Source organism: Macaca fascicularis, chromosome 15, assembly GCF_037993035.2.
Source record: "Macaca fascicularis isolate 582-1 chromosome 15, T2T-MFA8v1.1".
Taxonomy (NCBI): Eukaryota; Metazoa; Chordata; class Mammalia; order Primates; family Cercopithecidae; genus Macaca; species Macaca fascicularis.
The window spans coordinates 64,335,354-64,345,722 of NC_088389.1; the positions used below are offsets into that span (position 1 = coordinate 64,335,354).

Sequence of the window (10,369 nt, forward strand, 5' to 3'; positions counted from 1 at the left end):
CGGGTAACTTTTGTATTTTCAGTAGAGACGGTGTTTCGTCATGTTGGTTGGGCTGGTCTCGAACTCCTGACCTTAGGTGATCCACCTGCCTTGGCCTTCCAAATTGCTGGGATTACAGGTGTAAGCCACTGGCGCCCAGCCTCCCCTCCTCCACTCCGAAGGATTATTTGCTTAATTATCCAGTTGTAAGATTCAGAGGCTTTGAGAGGAGAATGAAATCTCAGTTGGACTTAGCTAAGCAAAAAGGGAAAAATAAGTATTATCTCCATTTTACAGATGAGGTAATGCCTAATAATGACAATATGTGCGGCCGAGCTAGGATTCAAGTCAAGTTTGACTCCAGCAGCCGTGCTCTTAGTCGTAACCATGAATGGACAGTGGTTCCGTGAACTCTCCGGCTTGGTCCCCTGTTCCCAATTTTCAATTATTAAATCTCCCATCAAACTCTCTGGCCAGCCCCACGCTCCTGGCCAAACTTCCACCGAGATGCCGGCAGATGGCGATGGAGCCACTGGCGGGCCTCTCTGGCGCGCGCTTCTCTGTGGTGCCAGGCCGCAGGCACCGCCGCCGCCGGACTTCCGGGTGCCATTGCAGGTGAGCCAGGGTCTGCCGAGAACCTCAACCCCACGTAGTCCCCTCACCCTGAAACAAGGGAGTCTTCCTCTTTCCCTTAGCTCCCAACCAAGGGTGGTCAGTACCGCGGCTAGGGTGCCCAGCGGGAGGCTGGGTAGCTACCGGAGGAGGCAGAGCCGGTCGCACGCCTGGGTTCCAGCGAGGCCCAACCGACTCTCGACCCGCGCCCCAGCCTCGTTGCGTGGCGAAGGTCATGCTTCAGGTCTCCTGGCGAACCTAGCCTCCCGGAAGCGGAGCGTGACTCCTCCCCTTCGTCCCCTCGGTGCCCGCCAGGCGGCGTCGTTGGCTGGGCCCGGGTTTTCCTGCGGCTTTGATCCCTTTCCACCCTAGTGGGTGTTGAGATTGGCGAGGGGAGAGGTGCAGAAACGGCCTGTAGGAGAGCCTGGCTACCAATTGGAATAACTTTCCCTCGTGACTGTGTTTTCAGCATTAGCATTTCCTGCGTGTACATGTGAACATTCCTATGCTCTACCCCTCGAAGATCCTGATTCAGTAGATCTGGGGTGGGGCCTCGAAATAGCTTTTTTATTTTTCTGAGACGGCGTCTCCCTCTGTTGTCCAGGCTAGAGTGCAGTGGCGCAGTCTCTGCTCACTGCAACCTCCGCCTCCCCGATTCAAGCAATTGTCCTGCCTCAGCCTCCCCTATAGCTGGGACTACAGGTGCCCGCCACCAATTTTTGTATTTTTAGTAGGGACGGGGTTTCACCATGTTGGCCAGGCTGGTCTCGAACTCCTGACCTCAGGTGATCCGCCCGCCTCTGCCTCCCAAAGTGCTGGGATTACAGGCGTGAGCCACCATGCCCAGCCTGGAAATAGCAGGAGAGTAATATTGCGAGGGGTTGGCTATGGGACAGTTTATCTCCAGGAAAGTCTGGGAGGAAGTGATTCTAGCTGGGCTTGTATTCAGGGACTAGAATATCCACTGGTTCTTTGCCCCACAGTAATGAATTTCCTTCCCCACCCCTATCAGGATGCAGAAAGCCTCAGTGCTGCTCTTCCTGGCCTGGGTCTGCTTCGTCTTCTACGCTGGCATTGCCCTCTTCACCAGTGGCTTCCTGCTCACCCGTTTGGAGCTCACCAACTATAGCAGCTGCCAAGAGCCCCCAGGCCCTGGGTCCCTGCCATGGGGGAGCCAAGGGAAACCTGGGGCCTGCTGGATGGCTTCCCGATTTTCGCGGGTTGTGTTGGTGCTAGTAGATGCTCTGCGATTTGACTTCGCCCAGCCCCAGCACTCACATGTGCCTGGAGAGCCTCCTGTCTCCCTACCCTTCCTGGGCAAACTAAGCTCCTTGCAGAGGATCCTGGAGATTCAGCCCCACCATGCCCGGCTCTACCGATCTCAGGTTGACCCTCCTACCACCACCATGCAGCGCCTCAAGGCCCTCACCACTGGCTCACTGCCTACGTTTATTGATGCTGGTAGTAACTTTGCCAGCCACGCCATAGTGGAAGACAATCTCATTAAGCAGCTCACCAGTGCAGGTCAGTGTGGGCCACTTTGAAGGCCAGAAGTACCCTGGCAAATTTCTTCAAAATTCGAAGTCAGGGAGTCAGACCTTTGGGTGCCCAGATGCACACTTGACTATGGTGTAGGGGAACAGAGGAGAAGAAAGAGGCCAGGGCCCTGCTTGTGGGGAGCTCAGTTTGGGGGACAGAGGAAAAGGGATCTGGGCTTTGGTCCTATGAAGCTTCTAATCTGAATGGAGTGCAAGTTTTATTCTTGGGGACCTCTCAGTAAAAGGGAGAAGGGAAGAAGAGAAGATGTGGATCTTGGCTTACAAGTGTGGAGAAGAAAGCAGAGAAATACAGGCCCTGTTCATTCATTGGCTTGGAAGAAGCAGGATACACCCAGGAAAAACAAATCAGTAGAGATACCCAGATACAGAACTAGCAGAGCATTTTGTAGGAAGGGTAAGTGTGAGGTCTGGGTGGAGTATGGTTATCAGGGAAAGCTTCCTGGTGGAAAATGTTAGGCCCTGAAGGATAAAGATTGCTGTATGGAATTGCTGTACTTCTTAGGTTACATGTTTGGAACTTCTGATGGGTCTTTCAAGGGCCTCTTTTCCTGTTTTCTCCTGACCCTGACGTTTGCTCAGGCTCTGACCTCTCTTTCATGTCCCTGCAGGAAGGCGTGTAGTCTTCATGGGAGATGATACCTGGAAAGACCTTTTCCCTGGTGCTTTCTCCAAAGCTTTCTTCTTCCCATCCTTCAATGTCAGAGACCTAGACACAGTGGACAATGGCATCCTGGAACAGCTCTACCCCACCAGTGAGCATGGGGCCAGAGCACGTAGTTCTAAGACTGGGAGCTGGGGAGGACTGCTTTAGTCCACAAATTCCGAGCCTCCAATGGGTGTAACAGCCTGGGCTTGTATCCCTGGACATAGAGGAGTGTCAAAGCCTGGCTGGGGTTGAGGAGTGGGTCTTAGTCTTCTGTGCTCATTGTTCTCCCCTTCACAGTGGACAGTGGTGAATGGGACGTGCTGATTGCTCACTTCCTGGGTGTGGACCACTGTGGCCACAAGCATGGCCCTCACCACCCTGAAATGGCCAAGAAACTTAGCCAGATGGACCAGGTCATCCAGTGAGTGTGGGGCATTGGCTGGGGGAGTGGGTTTGTATCTGAGAATCTCAGGATATGTGGTCCCAGGAGAAGAAGCTCTTAGAGCTTCTTTCCTGGCTGAATTCTGTCTTCTCTAGGCCTTCTGCTAAAGCTAGAGGCCCCATCCATCTTGATTAACTCAATGTGTAGCTTTGTGCATCAGGATCATGGCTGAAGACCTGTCTCTTTGCCAAAGGTCTAGGCCTTACTAATGGAGTTATAGCTGGGGATGAACAGGCCCCTGAGAAAAATCTTTTTTCTTTTTGAGGAAAATATTTATTTGTTTCTACTCCTGACACATTTCTTGGCCCCCAGGGGACTTGTGGAGCGTCTGGAGAATGACACACTGCTGGTAGTGGCTGGGGACCATGGGATGACCACAAATGGAGACCATGGAGGGGACAGTGAGCTGGAGGTCTCAGCTGCACTCTTTCTGTATAGCCCCACAGCACTCTTCCCCAGCACCCCACCAGAGGTGAGGCCTGGGATGTTCCTCATCTGTTCTCCCAGTAATCAGCCCATGTTACCATCACAGCATCCTCATGAATACCTCTATTATAGGCCCCCAAATCCATTATCCTGGGTATCCTCCACTCTCATTTCTTACCTAGGCCCCTATGTCTCCCATCCCAAACATTGACTTCAGCTTTATAATGAATCTGTCGACCACTGTCATTTCCCTTTAGGAGCCAGAGGTGATTCCTCAAGTTAGCCTTGTGCCCACACTGGCCCTGCTGCTGGGCCTGCCCATCCCATTTGGAAACATTGGGGAAGTGATGGCTGAGCTATTCTCAGGGGGTGAGGACTCCCAGCCCCACTCCTCTGCTTTAGCCCAAGCCTCAGCTCTCCATCTCAATGCTCAGCAGGTAGGTAAGTGGGCTGGGTGTCCAGGTGACAGAGCGAGGGTGGGCATGAAAGAAGCATAATGAACCACTCTATTGTCCTTTGACTAGTCTTAGTCCCACCTTCCATACCTATCCCTCTTCTATTATCCCTCCCTTCCCCCATCCTGGGCAAAGTTTGGGTCTTTGACTTCCACGTACCCCCTTTTGTAATACCTGTTCTTGCCTCTGCCCCAATTTATGTCTCTGACCTGTTCCCCTTGGCCTCTGACCTTTTCTCTGCCAGGTGTCTCGATTTCTTCGTACCTACTCCGCTGCTACTCAGGACCTTCAAGCTAAGGAGCTTCATCAGCTGCAGAACCTCTTCTCCAAGGCCTCTGCTGACTACCAGTGGCTTCTGCAGAGCCCCAACGGGGCTGAGGCGACACTGCCGACTGTGATTGCTGAGCTGCAGCAGTTCCTGCGGGGAGCTCGGGCCATGTGCATCGAGTCTTGGGCTCGTTTCTCTCTGGTCCGCATGGCGGGGGGTGCTGCTCTCTTGGTTGCTGCCTGCTTTATCTGCCTGCTGGCATCTCAGTGGGCAATATCCCCAGACTTTCCATTCCGCCCTCTACTTCTGATACCCGTGGCCTGGGGCCTTGTTGGGACCATAGCGTATGCTGGACTCCTGGGAATTATTGAGCTGAAGCTAGATCTAGTGCTTCTAGGGGCTGTGGCTGCAGTGAGCTCATTCCTGCCTTTTCTGTGGAAAGCCTGGGCTGGCTGGGGGTCCAAGAGACCTCTGGCAACCCTGTTTCCGATCCCTGGGCCCGTCCTGTTACTCCTGCTCTTTCGCTTGGCTGTATTCTTCTCTGATAGTTTTGTTGTAGCTGAGGCCAGGGCCACCCCCTTCCTTTTGGGCTCATTCATCCTGCTCCTGGTTGTCCAGCTTCACTGGGAGGGCCAGCTGCTTCCACCTAAGCTGCTCACAATGCCCCGCCTTGGCACTTCAGCCACAACAAACCCCCCACGGCACAGTGGTGCATATGCCCTGAGGCTTGGAATTGGGTTGCTTTTATGTACAAGGCTAGCTGGGCTTTTTCATCGTTGCCCTGAAGAGACACCTGCTTGCCACTCCTCTCCCTGGCTGAGTCCTCTGGCATCTATGGTGGGTGGTCGAGCCAAGAATTTGTGGTATGGAGCTTGCGTGGCAGCACTGTTGGCCCTGTTAGCTGCTGTGCGCTTGTGGCTTTGCCACTATGGTAATCTCAAGAGCCCCGAGCCACCCATGCTCTTTGTGCGCTGGGGACTGCCCCTAATGGCATTGGGTACTGCTGCCTACTGGGCATTGGCGTCAGGGGCAGATGAGGCTCCCCCCCGTCTCCGGGCCCTGGTCTCTGGGGCATCCATGGTGCTGCCTCGGGCTGTAGCGGGGCTGGCTGCTTCAGGGCTCGCGCTGCTGCTTTGGAAGCCTGTGACGGTGCTGGTGAAGGCTGGGGCAGGCGCTCCAAGGACCAGGACTGTCCTCACTCCCTTCTCAGGCCCCCCCACTTCTCAAGCTGACCTGGATTATGTGGTCCCTCAAATCTACCGACACATGCAGGAGGAGTTCCGGGGCCGGCTAGAGAGGACCAAATCTCAGGGTCCCCTGACTGTGGCTGCTTATCAGTTGGGGAGTGTCTACTCAGCTGCTATGGTCACAGCCCTCACCCTGTTGGCCTTCCCACTTCTGCTGTTGCATGCGGAGCGCATCAGCCTTGTGTTCCTGCTTCTGTTTCTGCAGAGCTTCCTTCTTCTACATCTGCTTGCTGCTGGGATACCCATCACCACCCCTGGTAAATATCTCAGCTCTGATTCACCTAAAGACAATAGTGATGTGAGTTCGGCCCCTCTTGTTTTCAAGGAGGTGTTGTTCCTGATGTTCCTGAGCTTGACAGAGGGTCCCATACCCCACACAGCTGGGAAGGTCTTGGTGTCCTCTCTCTTATCTGCCATAGCCAAGTGAATCGATCCCTCCTGTTGGTTCCCAGGGTTCATGGAGAGGGGAGACAAGGAGTCCTCTAAGATTCCTTGTGGAAATGCTGCATCCTTATGAGCACATTTCTTGATTTTCCAGTGATAGAAGTAGTGAATTGTGAATATATAATGGCACAGTGAGCTGTAGGTGTTTGAGAGAAAGAAAGAGATTGACCACAGCAGGGTTCAGATAAGCGTGATGGCGCTTTTGTACCACAGAGAGAATTAGAATAATTAGAGTGTGGACTGTGAGGATGTTGGGCTGATGGGCATGTGAGTGTGTATGAGAATTGATACTGAAGTAGTAGGAGTATATGACTATGGAGCAGTAGCCTATGGATTAGGGAATAAGAAGTGACTGTAAAGTGGCATATCTTTTCTTCCAGGTCCTTTTACTGTGCCATGGCGGGCAGTCTCGGCCTGGGCCCTCATGGCCACACAGACCTTCTACTCCACGGGCCACCAGCCTGTCTTTCCAGCCATCCATTGGCATGCAGCCTTCGTGGGATTCCCAGAGGGTCATGGCTCCTGTACTTGGCTGCCTGCTTTGCTAGTGGGAGCCAACACTTTTGCCTCCCACCTCCTCTTTGCAGGTACCCACTTCTCCTTCACTTGCTTCCTTTATTTACTCTGGCTTTGTGGAAAGAGAGGAAACCCCTGGATTTGAATGGAGAGATGTAGGTTTGTTGGATCTTTGGCACCCCTTGGCGTAGGCTAGTTGGAACCTGAGCCAGCCAGGGTGACCCATTGATTCCAGCCATACCCTCTCCCGAGGCAGTAGGTTGCCCACTGCTCCTGCTCTGGCCTTTCCTGTGTGAGAGTCAAGGGCTGCGGAAGAGACAGCAGCCCCCAGGGAATGAAGCTGAAGCCAGAGTCAGACCTGAGGAGGAAGAGGAGCCACTGATGGAGATGCGGCTCCGGGATGCGCCTCACCACTTCTATGCAGCACTGCTGCAGCTGGGCCTCAAGTACCTCTTTATCCTTGGTGTTCAGGTGGGTGTAGGAGAGAGATCAGGAAGTGGTGTTCTTTCTCCATGGGTGTGTATCAGTTTCTTTCAGACCTTCAAAACCGTGGGAGAGAGCCTTGACTGAGGTACACATAAGTGAAGTGGTTGCTCAAGCCCAGTGGCCTCAAATGGCAACTCTGAGACTTGAACCTGGGTCTCCTTAATCCTAGTCCTGGATTGTTTCCTCTCTACAACCTAGATCTGGACCCTGCTAGTTACATTTGAGGATTACTCTTATCAGTGGACAGACTGGAAAAACTGAGGTGATAGCCAGGATTTTCTTCCCAAACTGTGGTCATGGATCCTCCTCCTTTCCTCTAGAAGCAGATGTGGCACTGGTATCTTCCTCCACCCTGGGGCCAGAGCCTGAGTATTAGCATTACAGATGGATAATGACTTGCCCAAAGTCACATAGTGAGTCAGTGCTTGGGGCAGGATGGGAAGTAGGTCTCCTAACTCCTAGCCCAGGACATGCACTATTTTTTCCACTGACACGCACTATTCTCCTATTTCCATTTTTTACAGGGGCCTATAGCAACTCTCCCTTTGCCCTGCTTCCTCCTCCCCTTCACAAGTAACATGGCCCCTCCTCTCCTCTTCTAGATTCTGGCCTGTGCCTTGGCAGCCTCCATCCTTCGCAGGCATCTCATGGTCTGGAAAGTGTTTGCCCCTAAGTGAGTAGATTTGCTTGAGAAGTAGAGGTGGTGGGGAGGGAGAAACTTGGAACAAAGTATGAAGATCCTAAACATCCAGGATGGCCAAGTTTTTGCCTCTACAGGGAAAAGGCAGTAGACCTACTCTGTTCCCTGAGATTCTCCACCTTTCTTTGCAGGTTCATTTTTGAGGCTGTGGGCTTCATTGTGAGCAGCGTGGGACTTCTCCTGGGCATAGCTTTGGTGATGAGAGTGGATGGTGCTGTGAGCTCCTGGTTCAGGCAGCTATTTCTGGCCCAGCAGAGGTAGCCTAGGCTGTGGTTACTGGCACATGGCTACAGAGAGTGCTGGAGAACAGTGTAGCCTGGCCTGTACAGGTACTGGATGATCTGCAAGACAGGCTCAGCCATACCTCTTACTACCATGCAGCCAGCCAGGGGCTGCTGACTTCTAGGACTTCATTATTCTATAATTCAGGACCACAGTGGAGTATGATCCCTAACTCCTGATTTGGATGCATCTGAGGGACAAGGCGGGTGGTCTCTAAAAGTGGAATAAAATAGGCTGGGCGTGGTGGCTTACCCCTGTAATCCCAGCACTTTAGGAGGCAGAGGCGGGAGGATTGCTTGGTCGCAGGAGTTCAAGACCAGCCTGTGGAACATAGCAAGACCCCGTCTCTACTATTTAAAAAAAGTGGAATAAAATGATAGTACAATTATATGTGTCTGAGATGTGGGGGAGCCCCACTGTTCTATAGGGGTTGTGAGGAGGATCAGTCTCTCTTCCCACCAGGCACAGATGAGATCAGTCACCAGGTGCCTGGCTGTGCCTGAGAACCTTTAGGAAGTGGTTGGAGTTGTCTGAATTCACTGCCTCCACCTCTTCCCAAATCAATCCTATTATCCCACCACGATTTTCCTTTGCCATGCAACACATTTTGTTAAGTTCCTGTTCTTTGTCTGATAAAGAGAGAAGACTGAGAAGACAAGCCCAGGCATCATGCAGCACTGACTTTAACTGTCTGAGGTCCCAAATAGTGCTATGCCCCCACTCCACTGGGCCTTTTCACTATAGAGCACCCTTTGCCCTTCCCTTCTATGGAAGCCTCCGTTGTTTCCCAACCTGTGCCACTCTTTATCAGATCTACATGCCCATCTTATGTAGCATTCCACCTTGTCCCATTCATTATTCCTGACTTGAAGTCAAAATTGTGTGAATCCACTGGTTCTCTTCTCATGTATGTTTTGTGCCCTCTGTTCACCCCACCACTCCTTTCATGTTTGAAATGCTGGCATGAAATCCTCCTAGAGATGTCCATCAAAAGAGCTGGGTAGAGGCCCTGGAGAGAAGCGTCAGGACTGAGATTTGAGGTTTGACCATACCTAGAACAGGAGGAGCTGATACCACTGAAAAACAGAACAGATGTTAAAACCATGGGATAGCACCTACTTTTAATTGGTAGAAAGTAGAGAAGCTGAGTAGTAATGGTTGTGAAGTATAAATGTTCACTGCTGTGGTAGGTAGCTAAGGGAAGAATTGAAATTATTTTTAATGTTATTATAATTTTAAAGACATATTTTTGCTCTGTTGCCCAGGCTGGAGGGCGGTGGTGCAATCATAGCTCCCTGTAGTTTCAAACTCCTGGGCTCAAGTAATCCATCTTAGCCTCCTCAGTATCTGGGATCATGCCTGGCTAACTTTTTAATTTTTGTAGAGATGGTCTAGCTACATTGCCCAGGCTGTTCGTAAACTCCTGGCCTCAAGCGATCCTTCCACCTTGGCCTCTCAAAGCACTAGGATTGCAGGTGTGAGCCACAGCACCTGGCTAAGTTCAAATTATTAATGGCCAATGGTCCCTAGTGTTACAGATGCCAAATAGTAAGATGATGAAAAAAGTATGTTTCAGCGGGGCATGGTGCCTCATGCCTGTAATCCCAGCGCTTTGGGAAGCCAAGGTGGGTGGATCACCTGAGGTCAGGAGTTTGAGACCAGCCTGGCCAACATGGCGAAAACCCATCTCTACTAAAAATACAAAAATTAGCTGGTGTGGTGGCATGCACCTGTAATTCCAGCTACTTGGGAGGCTGAGGCAGGAGAATCGCTTGAACCTGGGAGGCAGAAGTTGCAGTGAGCCAAGATCACGCTACTGCACTCCAGCCTGGGTGACAGAGCCAGACTCCCTCTCAAAAAACAGAGAAAAAGGATAGCTTGTTGTTTACCATGGTAGAAAGAGGTTTAATAATGCAAGGGGGTGAAGTTGGCCCCAGCTGGCCTGTAAGATGAATTAGAAAAACGCCTCTCCCCAAGTCTGGTGGACACAACTCCCAAGCGTGGTTCGGTGAGCAAATAGTGTCTTTGCGAGAAAGGCGAAAACAAAACAAAACAAAACAAAAAAAGCCCCTTTCCTGCATCCCTAGTACCCATGGAAGGATTTTAGGCCCTAGTTCCTCCACTTCTTAGCCAGGTGCCCTGCACTTTTTGCAGTAGCACTAATTTGCTCATCTGCCAACCACTGTCTATTCTTTCTCCTGGTATATCTATAAGATAAAGACATTAGTACATTGATTTAAACTATTAAAAATTCTTTCTAGCCAGGCACTATGGCATGCCCCTATAGTCCCAGCTACTTGGGAGGCA

The 10,369-nt window shown here is 51.7% G+C and overlaps 1 protein-coding gene across 10 annotated transcripts; it reads left to right on the forward strand.

Annotated features, from left to right (window-relative positions):
• The first annotated feature begins 563 nt into the window (after positions 1-563).
• On the forward strand, positions 564-8,450 carry PIGO (phosphatidylinositol glycan anchor biosynthesis class O). Of its 10 annotated transcripts, none has more exons than XM_074017193.1 (12): positions 564-823; positions 1,604-2,115; positions 2,759-2,902; positions 3,094-3,217; positions 3,551-3,710; positions 3,922-4,101; positions 4,364-4,588; positions 5,840-5,891; positions 6,459-6,665; positions 6,851-7,065; positions 7,683-7,753; positions 7,912-8,450. In XM_074017193.1, the coding sequence occupies exons 2-12, from the start codon at positions 1,605-1,607 to the stop codon at positions 8,039-8,041; spliced, it is 2,019 nt and encodes a 672-aa protein (XP_073873294.1). In that variant the 5' UTR covers positions 564-823; position 1,604; the 3' UTR covers positions 8,042-8,450. The 10 variants fall into 10 exon arrangements, with proteins under 10 accessions (XP_073873294.1, XP_045229389.1, XP_005581472.1 ...); XM_045373454.3 differs by having other exon boundaries at positions 564-594; XM_005581415.5 differs by having other exon boundaries at positions 564-835; positions 4,364-5,891.
• Positions 8,451-10,369: the final 1,919 nt, after the last annotated feature.